General features: G+C 38.5%; 1 protein-coding gene across 1 annotated transcript; it reads left to right on the top strand.

The window, feature by feature from the left end:
- The first annotated feature begins 5,215 nt into the window (after positions 1 to 5,215).
- On the top strand, positions 5,216 to 14,588 carry LOC124172662 (zinc finger protein 569-like). Its single transcript, XM_046552118.1, has 4 exons — positions 5,216 to 5,413; positions 6,827 to 6,961; positions 10,472 to 10,612; positions 12,861 to 14,588. The coding sequence occupies exons 1-4, from the start codon at positions 5,264 to 5,266 to the stop codon at positions 14,373 to 14,375; spliced, it is 1,941 nt and encodes a 646-aa protein (XP_046408074.1). The 5' UTR covers positions 5,216 to 5,263; the 3' UTR covers positions 14,376 to 14,588.
- Positions 14,589 to 15,704: the final 1,116 nt, after the last annotated feature.

The following is a 15,704-nucleotide window of genomic DNA, read 5'->3' as shown; positions in this document are numbered from 1 at the left end:
TCTTGATTCCAATTATGCAGGGTATCCCATTTATCTTGACCACCCGAAATAACTTTTTGTTCAGATGGAAGTTCAAAAATGTGTCAAGCAAATGTTCATAAGCCCTCAGGGGGACATTAATCAGCATGACTGCCTTCCTTGTATCTTTGTTTCTACAAAGATTTGAAGAGTGGTATGTCTTTTTTAAATGACACCCTATATTTTTTATGAATGACTGGTGGAGTAGTTCCAATACCCGCCTTCCTGCACTAAGTGCTATTGAGTCAGACATTTTTCATAGCACTGTGTTTATGTTAATGGTCCACTGTGCTACATTTTTGAATAAGTCTTTAGGAGAGGAAATGAACTGCCAAATAAAAAATATAGGGTGCTATTTTAAAAAGGCATACCGCTGTTCATATCTTTGTAAATAATAAAGCTACAAGGAAGTCAATCATGCTAATTAATGTCCCCCTGACGGCTAATGAACATTTGCTTGACACATTTTTGAATTTCCATCTGGACAAAAAGTTATTTCGGGTGATCAAGATAAATGGGACACCCAGTATTCTTCATGTAAAATTGTCATAGTGGATGTGTACAGCCTTTGGTTCAATGAATTATCCCTAATATAATAATTTTTATTTCAGATTGATTTTTTGAAAAGAGTTGGGGGTTCTACTCCACCAGATGCAACAAGGCGTGGGTTGAGAGCATCATTCTTAGATGATATTGCAAAATATTATTTATTGGAAGGCCTTAAAGGGAACATAAAGTTTGGACAGACACACATTCATTTGGCTCTAAGCTGTAAGTAAAGTTTTCAAATTTCTATTAATTAAATACTTCAATGAGACCAACATATGTCAGTAGCTTAGGTATTTTCCTTGAGAGCTATCAGCAATCCATCCTTGCATTTTGTTGAAATTCTTGCAAGGACATTACTTTTGTTATTTTGTGCTGTCCAGCGCCCAGAATTGAATTATGCTCTCTAGTCTCTTGGGTTGTATTCAAAGTTAGTACTCTCCCTTTCAATACAACCCTAGCATTCGATTATTTTTATTACCATTCCTATGATTTTCAAGATTGGCTGTTCTAAAAAATATCATGAGATAATTTCTGTTTTCTTTGAATGACATTCAATTATTGTTGTGCTTGCTTATTTCATTAACATTTGGACTAAACTTTTATTTCTCTAAAGTAAAGAAACCACTCTCCAGCCTTAAATTTATCAGGTGGATTTTGTGGGAAAATTAACTGCTTACGCCTTAATTATCGAGGTCATTTCAAGATCTCATGTAATGACAGTAATGATAATAGAATCGCTCAAGAAAATGACTAAGTATATGCAGCCAAGCTCGTGTCTCAAACCCTTGTTTGTCATTTCATATGAAGTAATTTGCCAACTCTTGCCTCATAGAAAGTCCAAATTTGTGGGCTCTGACCTAGGTGGCAAGTGCAATACTAATCCTGCTGATTTCATCAGCTGACCATCACATCTTATTGGTTATGTGCATCTATTTAAAAATGGCCCTATAAAAACTACTGTCTTAATTATATTATAGTCAATTTACTTCTCACCTTTATAATAAGATGAAAAGTACATTATACATATTTTTTAGTAATGTAAACTTCTTCTGGTCCCATAGTTATTTCTGAAGACCTTCTTCAGTATTTAAAGAGAATTGAGAAGACGCAGCTGGAAATTTTAAAGGAAATTCGGGCTTTGAAAAGAGCTAAGTCGAACTGCCAGATGCCAGATGAAAGTGACAACGACTTATTATTGACCTGGAAATTCCCCATGGATACAATGGAAGAATTTGATGCCCTGGAGGTGGAACTCCTCAAAAAGCCATTCCACGCAGCTCTGGTAAAATAAAACTTTTGAGTGTCATTTGTTTGATGGGCTTTTATAAGTAGCTATTTGTGAGTTTTTTTGTGTTGTAAAAATTCCTCTGATTTTTCAGACTGTAGAGTTATGCAGACGAGGTCGGAATAACATTACTGAGGGTGTTTTCGGCATGTTATACCACCTATTTACCAATAACCTTGGTCGGAGATTTTCATTTTTCGGCCATTCCAAAATGAACACTAAAAAAATCCAGTTCTGTGCCACCAGAACGTGTGCCTGTATTATTGGTATGTTGTGCTTATAAAATTATTTCAAAATGGGAACTGTTCAATAAAACTACTTGTGTCTAAAATCCTTACTAAAATTTAATTTCAGATGCTTTCCGTTGCAAGCCCACATTAAAGGAATATGGCCATAAGCACATAAAGGAGAAGGCAATTGACTGGTTCAGGCACGCTGAGTCAAGGCATCAGAGGGTGGAGGAAAGGAAAACAAATTGTAAATAAGGAATAATAAAAAAATTTCCTTTGAAACGACACAATTTAAAGTATTATTTATTAAAGGTTGCATCACGTTACGCTTCTGGTGGCGAAGATTTGTGAAAATGTAGTAAGGATTAAATTTTGGCAGTAAATTGGTTGACGTGAGACGTAGCTGCAACGTTGTGGCAACCTATATGGTTTACAGAAGGTTGCAATCATGTTACGTGTCACGTTGCAAAGATGTTGTGAAGACGTTGTGAAAACGTAGTACGGAGGACGTTTGGCAGTAAATAAGACGTTGTCACAACGTTGCATGGAACTCCCAGTTGGTTGCCGTGAGACGTTGCTGCAACGTTGTGGCAACCATTATGGTTTACAGGGAAGGCATTGCCACACCTAGTTACCATTGATTTTGATTGACATGTAACTTTTTTAATCCCTTGCTCCGTAATGACTAGTCTCGCTCGTCATGATTCCAAAGCCAAACTGCTCATTGACGAGTGTATCTCGTTATTGGATTTTCATAATTTTAGCACTATTTAGAGGAACAATATAATTAATTTGAAAGCTTAAAAATGGTAAAACATACATAGTATACATGAATAATTCATATTTCATGATAAATGATGCATTGTAAGGATTAAAATGATTTCATTCGAGTATAGCGATAGCTGTGTTCTCCATGTTTAATGATCACATTTATTACACGGTTCTATACTTTGATTAGAAAATATCATTTCACTACGAACCATTTAAAAGAGAACCACAGATAAAAATAACTAAAGAATAGCAGCACAATATTCGGAAAATTAATCGAAGTGGAAGGTGTTAATAAACTTTTAAATTTTTACCGTCCCCTGAAATATGCCACCCAAGCAAGGGCGTCTCTCCCCTCCCCTGTTCCGGGCCTGCTGTGAATACGACGAAAACCATGTGTGTCGGTGTTCATGTTCGAAGTATACCTTATAATTACCGACTGGTTCCATAATTTCCAATTATCCTTTGCATATACGTTTCAGAGGCAGAAAAATTTACCGTTGACCGTCGCTTTGTGAAGTAAAAAAACTAAAAAGGTATAAAATTATGACGTAATTTAAGCATATACCATGAATTTCGAACCATTATAAACATGCTGAACAAACCATACTGGAGGTACGTCTTCTTCTGTCTCATACTTTCTCATATTTCCTTATTCTCAAAGAAACCTTGGTAGGGTTATTAAACAATAGGTAAAAGTTTCCAAGTGACCTCATGAACCTATTATTCGAAATTATCATTTGCTAATGTGATCTAATATTAACCCACCTGATGCAATGAATTGACAAACTAGTGTCACTAGCTTAGTACTTATAAACTACTGATACCGCAAATGTGTTCAGCGACTCATGATTCTTCCCAGAGCTACAATGTATCCGCTAATGGGAAGCTGCGTGAGTTTTTCACGCTATTCCTAAACCTCTGTCTCACTATAATGTAGTCTGTTGGATATCTCCCAACATCCCCTGGACTTTTCCATGTGTACCTTCGCCCTTTATGATGACTGAACCACGTGTTTGTGATGACTAATTTGTTTCTCCTGAAAAAAATGCTGCTTTCTCTCCCTTGTCATTCCTAGTCCAAAATCTCCTATTTCATGTCCATCCCACCCTTTCCTGATCGAGGCGCTCCAGTCCCCCATCACTACTGCATTTTTCTTACCCAGGGTTTCTCTAATTATTTCCTCTAGCTGTTCATACACCTCATCTACTTCTTCATCCCTATGATTGCTATAGTGAACCACTGCAAGGTAGGTGGGTCGTGCCTCAATTTCTACCACCAGAAACCTAAATCGGTCACCTGGTCTAAACCTACCACACGCTTACCCATCCCCTGTTTGATAATAAAGCTACCTCGATCGCTGGCTTGCCTCCCTACCACTATATACAACCCTATAACCATCACTCCAACAGTCCCCCCCATCCTTCCACTTCACCTCGCTTAATCCTAAGACATCTATATCATCCCTTTATCCATTTCCCTTTTGATATTTTGCTAACTTCCCTGCCCTCATCATTGTCCTCACATTCCACGTCCCTACATTTATAGCCGACTTCTTCTTCTCCTTAATCTTCTGTACAATAAAATTTAGTAATTATAAAAATGTTATTTTTAAACTTTAATATTATTTTTCATTTCAATTTGCATTTTTTCACTATTCAAGGTTGGAACTAAATAAACACAGCTGCGAAGCGCTTGAAAAATAACAGTGCAATACTATAGGCACTCCAAAGTTTCATGCTAATTTCCCCATCCATTCCAATGCGCACAAACCCAAAGCTAACTTAGCAATAGCTTAATAGTTTCACAAGGTTCCGCGCTAAGTTTAACTATAGAGCTTCCATTAGACGCAATTTTTATATTGGACAGTATGGGAGAATATACCCTCTGGATTGTGTTGCACAAAAAATAGAGACAGTATAGTTTCTTTACCAAAAATAAATGAGTTGGTGAGCAGTTGAGATTCACTTCGAATTCGCTCTTGATTCTTTTTTTACGTTAATAAAATTTAAAATGGAATAAAAACTAAACTGGGAAGCAATATTGATTCATTTACGATTCAATTCTGCGTTATTACCTATAAAAAATAAAAATTTCATCGATCATTGAATTATTGATTTAACGATGATTTTAATAAATCCGCATAATTCAGCGCTATTTCCTTTGGTTTTGAATTAAATGATTATGCGCGAAACTTTTGAATTTTATCGCCAATCACTTTTTCCTTAGTACTTATTCGTATTCTTTTTCTTGGCTGGTTGTTGCGTACCCCCACTTTTCCTCATTTGAGAAAGGCGCCACCTTTTTCTACCGTGCATAAAACAGTTGCGAAATGATATGAAATGTTATTGAGGTGGGCATTCAGTTTGGTGATTACGGTCTGATTACGGTCCTGCTGGGTTTATTGTGAAATATGAATGGATTTCCTTGTATTCCGTCGGTTGTTGAATATTGTCGATTTTGCAATGAGAAGAAGCCGACTTTTGTGGATATATTTTCGACCATGGTGTTCCGGGACGGCTGCTCTTTGGCGAAGAAACTCAACGAATTATACGGTATCGAAGTGAGTAGCATCTTCCTGACAATCTTGTATTATTACTAATAACTTAGCCATTTTTCATGTGAAATTGATGTTCTCAACAACCGTATCGTAAATAAATTAGGCATGGCTTTACCGTTCGTTTGTTTTCTCTTCGAATAATTCTTCGTTGAATATATTTAAGTGTCGTGACGTACCACATAATATTTGTTTAACGAAACACTTGATTTTGACTAATTATTAACTTTTAGGCGCTGTTTTTGTGTATAACGTAGATACGGATCGCCTTTTTATTATCGTTACCCCAAAAAGTTTGTAATATTTCGGAAATATTGCTGCAGGTGTCTACTATAACCTTTGTAATCATGTTGTAAGCGTTAGAAGTTTCATCACAGAGGATAGTTAATGGAATTTTTAGAGGATAATTGCTAGTTTCTATGTAATAACTCATTCGAAGCTGTCCCTTGCCCTTCCACCTGATCTTCCAAGATTGTTTTCATCAGGCCATCGTGTATAGTAATTTGTGACCAATTAAGTTGTCCTGTCTCCTCCCTGACGATTTTAGGAGGCTTCTCTTTTCTCCCACTCTTCTTAGGACTTTCTCGTTACAAACTGGGTCGATCCATTTTAATTTCATCATTCTTCGGTAGCACCTCATTTCGAATGCTTCCACTCGTGACTTCTCTGCTGCTGTCAACGTCCAAGCCTATCTCCTATTCTTTCCATCTCTTCACTTTGTTTCGTTTTCAACTAAAATATTTCCTTTCTCGTCCCTTACGGTGTTACATGTTGTTTTCAATTCCTACTTCAAGTGTTTCTTCACTATTATATGGGCCACTTCCTTTTTCCTTTGTACGAGGTTATTTTGCAGTCAGAAAGTGTAGATATTTATTATTTTTTTAAAACCTAAATTTTCATTAACGTAGGAATAGGAATGATGACTAGGTATATCTCCTGTTTAGTTCATATTGCAGATGGTTTGGTACAGTTGAGTTAAAGACTTCTCTCCTATTTTTTTTAAGTTCTACTGGAGTTACATCTATTCCCAAAGCCTTATTCATTTGAAGGTCATTTATTTCAGTGTCAAATTCAAATCTGAAGATTGTTAAATAATGGGCAGCAGAGAAAACTTTTCTTGTTCCATGATGGGTTTTATTCAAGATCACGAGTCAGACTGGAAGCACATGTTTGGCGGTAACACGCCCACACCACTATACAAAAGAATAACGAAAGTACGTGAAGTTCATAATACATTCACAACAAAGATATGCTGGCTCCCACGTCATCCTTTCCTACTTTACTGTCCTCCTCGTCCTATACTATTGATGTATTTTATTGGTGCAGGAAAAGGTACATGACTGCGTACAAAGTCACTGATTGTATGCAATGCTTTGAATTTACAACTCTGCTGAACATGTTACTCTTTTAATTCTTTAGGCCTCATCTCCGGACGATGACCTCTCCAAATTCATCTGCATTGAGTGTCTACGTCAGATTATGAGGCACGGGAACTTGACTTACAATCTCTGGAGCACGCTGGACTATTTGTTGAGGATGCATGCAGAGAAGGTGGTAAGTAAATCAAGGTTTGAATGCTGCAATTGTCCTACTACAGCTCCATCTTTTAAGCCGGCGTATCAAAATAACTACCAAAAAATCGATGTCATCCTCATATTGAGAAAAGGACGAGCTACAATCCTAGGGTAAGGGCTAAAATACGAAAATCGGCCATCTTTCACCGATCCTTACATATAAATTTCTCTCCATTATGTAAACATTCAGTTCAAAACGTTATCCTAACGTTTATATCATCGTCTTTACTAAGACGACCTCAAGTATTGTTGTGGGCAAATATGCGTGTGGTCCGTCTATTCTGCCCAATTAAGCGACATTGTGAGTGTTTTATTTTTGCTTTTTAAGCAACTTATGGACCCATTACTCGAACACACGTGACACAAATACAGTGGAACCTCGTTAAAGCGAGTACGGGCTACAGCGACACCCCCGCTATTACGAGAGATAGCCGATGCACCGTCAATTGACCCTATAATAAGCGTGTTAAAAAATTCGTTTTTACGAGACCCTTTCGGTGTTGGCTCTCGCCATAGCGAGGGTTTCACCGCCGGAAGACTTTCATCAAGACTCCTTAACCTCTGTATTTGCTAGCGATCTGTTAGAAATGAAGTTAATGGAGTGCTCAGTCTCAAATTTATGTGGTAAACTGTCGTTCGATAAATACAATGATTGACGAAACAATGCTTTGCATGATTTTTATTCAGTGCGGCGCTTATAAATTGTTTGAATAGTTAGTCGTTATTTGAGTAAGGAAATTTAGTGATGCAAAAAAACATCGCCTTTTGCCTGGATTTATGCTTACGTTTATCGGATAGATGTTCATCTGTCGCCGCACCACTCCTGTTCCTGTATATCTGTTTGCAAGAGGTATATTGGCTATTATTTGCTCCACCCCCGGTAAAGCGACAATTCGCTATAGCGAGTGTTTATTAGTGCACCGTGGGGTGTCGTTATATCGAGGTTGCACTGTATGTTCCCACCCCCCTCGAAAACCTGCTTGATGAAATCAAGCGACCATCGACTTGTCAAGCTGAGCACTTATGGTGAGTTTCCAGGAGCATCAATGGCTGTGGGGTAGCCAGGAATTTTGTTTGGGGGGGTCTAAGGCCAGGCGCGCACTAGCGCAACCACGACCACGACAGATCTCTGTCACACACCTTCCAACCAGAGCACGACCACACCCACGATAGCAAAACACATTCACCTTCCCCTTGCTCAGTCGGTATGGTCGGGTCGGAGTCAGTGCGCGGCGCGCCATTACAATGTGTGTAATTTCTGGCCGCAATGACTGCTGAGTCGGGGACGACCAAATTCAAAAATTTTGGTCGCACGACTCGGATCCGACCTACGAGTCGCACTTGGCCTAATCGCGTCGCTCCATTTGTTGCAATGCTGAAACTGGTTGTGTGCCGCAGGTCGTGGTCGTGCTAGTGTGTGCCTGCCCTAAGAACTAACTATTATCGCTGCAAAAAAGGTGGAATGCTTAACTTTTAGCATATGTATTAACACGTTGCGTACCGGGGTATTTAAATTCCTTGGAACGCTGATTCTGGGTGGAGGTGTTGAGAATGGAAATATGTGCCTATTAGGCCATAATGCCTTTGGTTTATACATGGTTATAAAGCTAATGTTTAGAATATAACTTTACCTAATCAAACGTTATGATGCATCAATTCATTATGAATAATGAACAACTACTGAAAACGTACAAACGAATACTAAACTAAAAACAGGTTGTGGTCTTGGTCGTGCTAGTGCGCGCCTTCCCTAAGACCAGAGGGAAATTTTTGAAAACCACAGTACTATGGAGTCCTTACTCCCCTTCCCTTTCAGCTCCTTTGGCGAGTGTCACCCTGCACAGGGTTTCCCCTGTTTGACCTTTTCTGCCCTCCCGTGGTCTCCGCCCAGGGGATTTCACTAGCACCCTTTTGCGGTGAGGGCTCCTTGGCCGTTACTCGAGGGTCAGTAACCCTTTCCCATCCGGGCCCTTGCCTCAGGCGTGGGTGTCATTCAGTGTTTGTCGAAAGCCGGGAACGTGCAGATACAGAGTTTTGCCGTGCAGTCATCGCAAGTAGCGCACAAAGTAAATCCGCACTCGGTAAGAGTTTTCCTCGTCTCATTTCATTTGGCATAACCTTGGGCACAAGGCCCTGCACGCGCGTCCATTGGTCCACCACGGGACAGAATGCGTGCTCAAGTACTAAATAGAGTGTAAAAATCTAAATTTAACACTTTTCATTGGCGAAAAAACTTCATATTTTAAAAACATCTTTTGTAAATTCATGATTTTTCAATATTTTTTTTCTTTTAGGAATAAATGTGATTGTGTTTTTAAAATTTGGGGGGTCCAGAACCCATTCATCTTCCCCCTTGCTGCGATACTGATCTATGGGAGTATTCATGGAAAAAATTAACGCGCTAACTTTTTAAAATATCGACAAAAAATTTGTGGAATTTGGCCTATTTCGAATTAATGAATTATGAGAACATTTTTGTGAAATTGTTATTTTTATGGGCTTTGTAACAGATTTTTGGTATTTCTCAATGAGAATTTTGAAAGAAGACACCTTGGAATGAAATACAGGGTGTTTCAAAAAGGACTTTACAACTTTGAAAATTCATATTAATTTTATTAAACACGGTACAGAGCTGATTTTAGTGTTATTTTAAAGGAAAAAACTTCAAGTTTTTTTACCTTAAACTAAAGATGTTCTATGTGGCTTCCGTTGGTTATTCTGCAGACATCCCATCGGTAGTCGATTTCTTCCCAGACTCTCACTAGCCATGATGCGCCAATTGCCCCGTTCCCCAGACCTGACACCACTCGATTTTTTCTTCTGGGGTTTCATAAAAGATATGGTGTACGTACCTCCTTTGCCGGCCACTCTAGCTGAACTTAGAGCAAGAATTTACGCTGCTGCTGAGCAAGTTAAACCAGAAATGCTAGTGAGAGTCTGGGAAGAAATCAACTACCGATGGGATGTCTGCAGAATAACCAACGGAAGCCACATAGAACATCTTTAGTTTAAGGTAAAAAAACTTGAAGTTTTTTCCTTTAAAATAACACCAAAACCAGCTCTGTACCTTGTTTAATAAAATTTATATGAATTTTCAAAGTTGTAAAGTCCTTTTTGAAACACCCTGTATAATGTGGACATGAAATTGAGAAGTTAATGGCGGAAAAGAAATCGATGTGGCTGAAAAACGGCTCAACTCCATTTGAATACCTTCTTGTGCAGCAGTTTGCGTTAATGTTCTCCAAATAAATGATGCATATTGCCCAGTCCAACCATATTTATCTATGAACACCCCAAATCTGTGAAGGTGGTATTTTCTGTATTCAGGACAAAAATAACTACTTCTGAGAAAAATTAGTAAATTTTCGGTGGTTTATGAAAATTTCCAGTTAGATGTTGAAGATATTTTGTAAAGAAGTAATTGCAACTTGCAAGAACTTGTATCTAGAGGTTCCTTATACAACTAAAATAATTTATGTATTCTATTAAGATGGACGTCACATCCTTTTACATTCCTGCGGATTCTCTGGACTTCCTGTTCTCAAGGGAAATGGATTGTTCACTCCAGCCTCTTGTGCTTGAGAAGAAAAATCAGCCGTACGGATCGCAAGTCTCAAGTTGTGGAAATAAGGTTAGAATTGAGTTCTTTAACAATGTTTCTAATAATGAAAGAATTGTAATATTATTTATTAATTTATAATTTTCTCTGTCAATTTTTCGCACAATTTTTGCATTGTGAGTTACTCCGTAAAAGTCATCACCGCGGCTAGTCCCGGTATACTTAAATAAGTCTAGAGCGAACACATCTCGTGTTCAAAGTTCGGGCTTTGCTCTCCGGTTGTGGTGCCATGCGCACGACATGGACTGCTGGTCGCATAATATGCTCGGCAGTCCATACCACCTTGTCCGGTATAGTCCACAAATTTCTTCAGGGGAGAATGACGCCTCGGTAGCTTAACTGGCTAAAGCACTCGGCCGAAAATCGAGGGATCCGGGTTCGAATCCCGGTCAAGGCGAATGATTTTTTTCCTCTGTGGATTTTTCGCACAATTTGTGCATTGCGGGTGACTCCGTAAAAGTTATCACCGCGGCTAGTCCAAGAATACTTAAATAAAATTATGAATTGTAAATATGAATGCAATACGGAAAATTTGGGCTATTCCTAGTAATTATTTGCATTGATTGTTACTGTTTTCGTACTGTCGATGAAGCAAGCTTGTGCTCCATGTATTAAGCTCGAATGTTAATTTCTGCCCAAATCACATAACTAGTTAAATATTCATCACTTATGCTACAATTATTTAATTAAAATAAAGTAGATATAATTTTATTCTTTGGCATAATATTACGCCGCATGTGGTCATGAGAAAATTGTGAGCAGCGTAATATTACTACGGGCATATTGTACACATTGTAACGGCTCCCACCTCCAAAATACGCCACTCGTGTTTCTCAGATTCATAGATTAAGTCTTTTAGTTTGCTTGAATGGCACTATGTAGCATATGCCTTCATATTTTATTCTTGCAAGTCATACATTGTGAGAGCCGTCAGAACTGATAGCTACGGTAACACTGAGGGATAGACCTGGTTAAAATGACCCAACACAAAAAAAGTGTTAAATCAATTTATAAATTTGGCCGGCTTCTCAGCCATAAAAATTAATAATTTTTGGATTCAGGACATTGTTCTGAATGTTATGGCAACAGAACAGTAACAAAAAATTATTCATATAATTTCTCGAGTGTAGATTAAATTGCATTCTCGAAATTGATGATTGGTTTTACGGGTTAATTTGATGTGGAATTTAACGGGTTACCAATCATCAATTTAAAATTCGCTGAAGCCTCTGTAATTTTGTGTTTATTCATGTAAGCCGCACCCTCCTTTATCCCATGCACCCCCATTTTTCGGCTGACTTGTGAGGAAAAAAACTTCTTTGCACTTTTTGGGTGCGGTCTAATAGAGGAAATTGTGATTCATTGGTGAATCGATGAATTTAAGTTGTGATACCATGATTATTGAATTTGATGTATAGTTTCCCACGGCGTTGTCTAGATGATGTCTCCATGCTTCTGGGTTTAACGGCGTGGATTTTCTTTGCGACGACAGTTTCTCCCGTATTCCAACCACTGTCGATCGACCTGAAGATGCCAGTTGGAATGCCAGAGGAACTGTCGTTGGGAAAAAAAACACGCGATGAAACCCAGAAGTATGGAGATATGATTATTAAAGTTAAATAATGTCAGAAATGTGATTTTGACCTTCTTTACAAATGCTTAACTCTCAAGAAATAAACGATGGCAGCATTTTGACGGAAAATGGCTTACATTAAAATTTGGAGAATTTGTGTAAGCCGCCCAAACCTCTTTAATCACTTGCATATCTGGGAAAAAAGGTACGTGGCTTCTGTGGGTAAATACGATCTAACGATTTGATCGTTGGATTATTCTTCCTCATAGAATAATCCTACAAGGTGGTTAGAATATTAATTGCGTATGCATGGTTTCGTTAGTAGTAGGACCTGCCCGCCTTGTGACGGTGCAGGATTCCTCGTCCCCTCCCTTCCTTCCCCGTCCTTCCCCCGGAGGCGTCGTCGGGCTCTCATCGCGGCGGCGCCTCCTTTCCTTGCTCCTTCCTGTCCTTCCCCTTCTGGTGGTAGAGGAGAAAAGCTAACGCTTACAGTCCCTGCCCCAGGAGTGTACCCCGCGAGCCCATCCTAAGGGTTTTGTTCCACCTGTGGGTAAATGCGATTCATAGTGTTCTCGAAAAATTTTTAAAATGCTTCTTAAGCATTTTGTTGACATAAGTATTTTGAAGTGATTTTGAACCTAGAAAAGGTGGTGCAATTTTTAGTTTCGTCATTCATTTTGTTTATAGGATAGAGGCAGTGTGGCTGGGACATTTATGACAGAGAAAGCTGGAAGTGATACGGAAGAAGAAGAACTGCCGCAGGTGGAGTTTTGTTGGTGTACCAAGTGCAACGAAGAATTCATCTCTCGGGAGGAACTACGACTTCACGCCAAGAAACATGACGAGACTGGAACTAGGGATAGCTTTGAGCAAAGTGAGGACTTAATACTTTCAAGTGAGGAGTACAAGTTGTTGTCTGGAGAAGTGAGTTTGTTGAAGAATAAATTATGTTGTAGTAAGTGCCAAAAAGAATTTAGAAGTGAGAAGAAATTGGTGAGGCACATTAAGAAATATGATTTTCAGTGCGAACACAGGAGCTTTGTGAATTTAAACAATCAGTTGAAGAGTTTGAAAACCAAGAGGGCTGAAGATAGTGCCTTGATGGACACCTGGAGCAAAGATAGTACTTTTCATGTAAATTCTAAATTGTGTGAAGCCACACCACTACTAACCACAGATTTATTAGGCAAAGGTAATGGTGTTTTGGTTAATAATAAATGTATAAGTGATAATACTGGGGAGGCAGGTGTATCAGATGTGAGCTTGAAAGTGAAGCAAAGGAAATTTCATGAAAAACTGCCAAGTTATGTTTCTTCTCCTCCCTTGATGGTGAGTTCATGTGATCAAGATGAAGATGAATTAAAAACCATTTCTAAAGAGGGTGCTGGAATAGTCAACCTTGATACATCAACAACAGCGTTAAACCCGTTTCAAGGGGTTGTGGTCTGCGATTACTGCACTAAGCCACATTTCTCAAAGTCAAAACTTCGTGAGCATATTGTTGTTTGCCATCTCTCTGTAGTTTCCTACAAGTGTTCAACTTGTCACACATTTTTCCCTACGGAGTCTGAATTGAAAGTTCATGAGGCGATTCATTTCAGCAAGTGTAAATATATTTGTAGTGTATGCTACAAGAACTTCTCATTTAAAGCCAAAGTGTTAATGCACATGAAATATGTGCATAATATGGACAGACCTAATACATGTAGTGCTTGCTTCGTTTGTTTTCCATCCCAATCGGAACTTGGACTTCATCAATACTGCCACTCTTTGGAAAAGAAATACTGCTGCTCAAAATGTGGAAAGAGGTTTATGGTCAAGTGGTACTACAGAACCCATGTTCGTGTTTGCCAATCTGGAGAACTCTTGCATAAATGTGGTGCATGTGGGAAAGGATTTATGAATCGTAGTCATTTGAAATTGCACTTGCTCTCTCATGATCCTGAAAAGAGATTTGCATGTCATTTATGTCCCAAAAGGTATTCACATTCCAGCAACTTGTTCATACATGTTAGGAATTTTCACTTGAAACTTAAACTGTTTGAGTGTGGCATTTGTAAGAAACGATTTACTTTTATGGGTAATCTAAGAGTCCACTACTCTGTCCATTCAGACCATCGACCTTTTAAGTGCCAACATTGTGAAAAACATTTTAAATCAAAGGCTTCAATGTATAGTCACACTAAGCGGATGCATGTTTAGCATCAGTTGCAAATACAGGGTTTCCACTAATCGGGAAAAATCCCGAATACTCTGGTAAAATCAGGAGAACATCGTGAAAAATAGGTTTTTGACTGTGATTGATTAATTATTTAAGAAATGCTACCAGCCCCAATCCAAATTACTCTGTCATGTTTGAAGTTCATTACAATTAGAAATTGTTCTTCGAAAAAGTAATGGGTAGGGTTACAATATGGTGGTTTCCTATTATTTTTTTATTGCCTAAATTGAAAGATTATTACTCCTGGAGTAAGTATTTCGCGCTTTTAGATTTTTCAAATGACAATATCTATTTTTGGTGATTAAATGAAAAGAGAAAAATTTCAAGCGCACAAAAACGCAACGCGTAAGTAGGAAAGTCCGTGCGACGCATTTCTGGTTCCCCCTCTCTCCTTGTGAAGTGACCTTGATCGAGGCTCTGAGCGCTGATAGGACGCAGGATGCTAGCGGATAGCTGAGTACCTTGCTGAATGGTAGCGCTTGGCTTAAAAAAGGTTTATTAATACCTTATCAAACGAAGAAAACTTTCCGACCTTAGCCAGTTTTAATAGGTGATTATTAAGACATGTTTCCCTGAGCTCTGTGCCTCATGCGTGCATTGGTAACCTCAGATGATGCATAACTCCTATCCTCTCGTGTAGAAACTAGGTCCCTTTGACGTCACGTGGAGTGGAATCGCATGGGCGCCAATCTGGCCTTTTTCAAATGAGGATAAAATTTGACCCTTTCCATTCGTCTAAACCGGTATTTCAAAAACCAAATAATTTGTGTACTATGAATACACTAATGGTGGGTAACGAATCGCAATCAATGCCTATAGTTTTCTTTGATGAAGGAAACTACCCTATTCAAATTAGTCTTAATTTTTCTCATGTGCAAGATGCAATCACTGTCAGTTTTCTCAGTCAGAGGTACAGACCAGCATTTTAATTATTATCTGATTCCATTGCATGAAATAATAATTAAAATGCTCGATTTTGTCACTTTAAGCATAAATACATCTTTCATCACTAGTGACGGGAGAAGCAAGAAAGAAATTATCAGCAGAATTGCCCAAGCAAAGAGAGCATTCCACCAAAAGAGAGACCTGCTTACAGCGGAAAACTTAAATATGGAAATAAAGAAACAATTTATAAGAACCTACATCTGGAGTACGCTCCCATATGGAAGTGAACCATGGACAATGATAGCAGTGGAGAAAGCAATGATACAGGCCTTCGAATGAACAGAATAATGATGAAAATCAAATGGATCGACCGAGTTAGTAACGAGGAAGTTCTATTAAGATTTAGTTATGTTATAAAGTTATGT

This window comes from Ischnura elegans, assembly GCF_921293095.1.
Source record: "Ischnura elegans chromosome 13 unlocalized genomic scaffold, ioIscEleg1.1 SUPER_13_unloc_2, whole genome shotgun sequence".
Lineage (NCBI taxonomy): Eukaryota > Metazoa > Arthropoda > Insecta > Odonata > Coenagrionidae > Ischnura > Ischnura elegans.
Note: the sequence above shows the minus strand (reverse complement) of the source record. Positions and strands in the feature narration are given on the sequence as shown.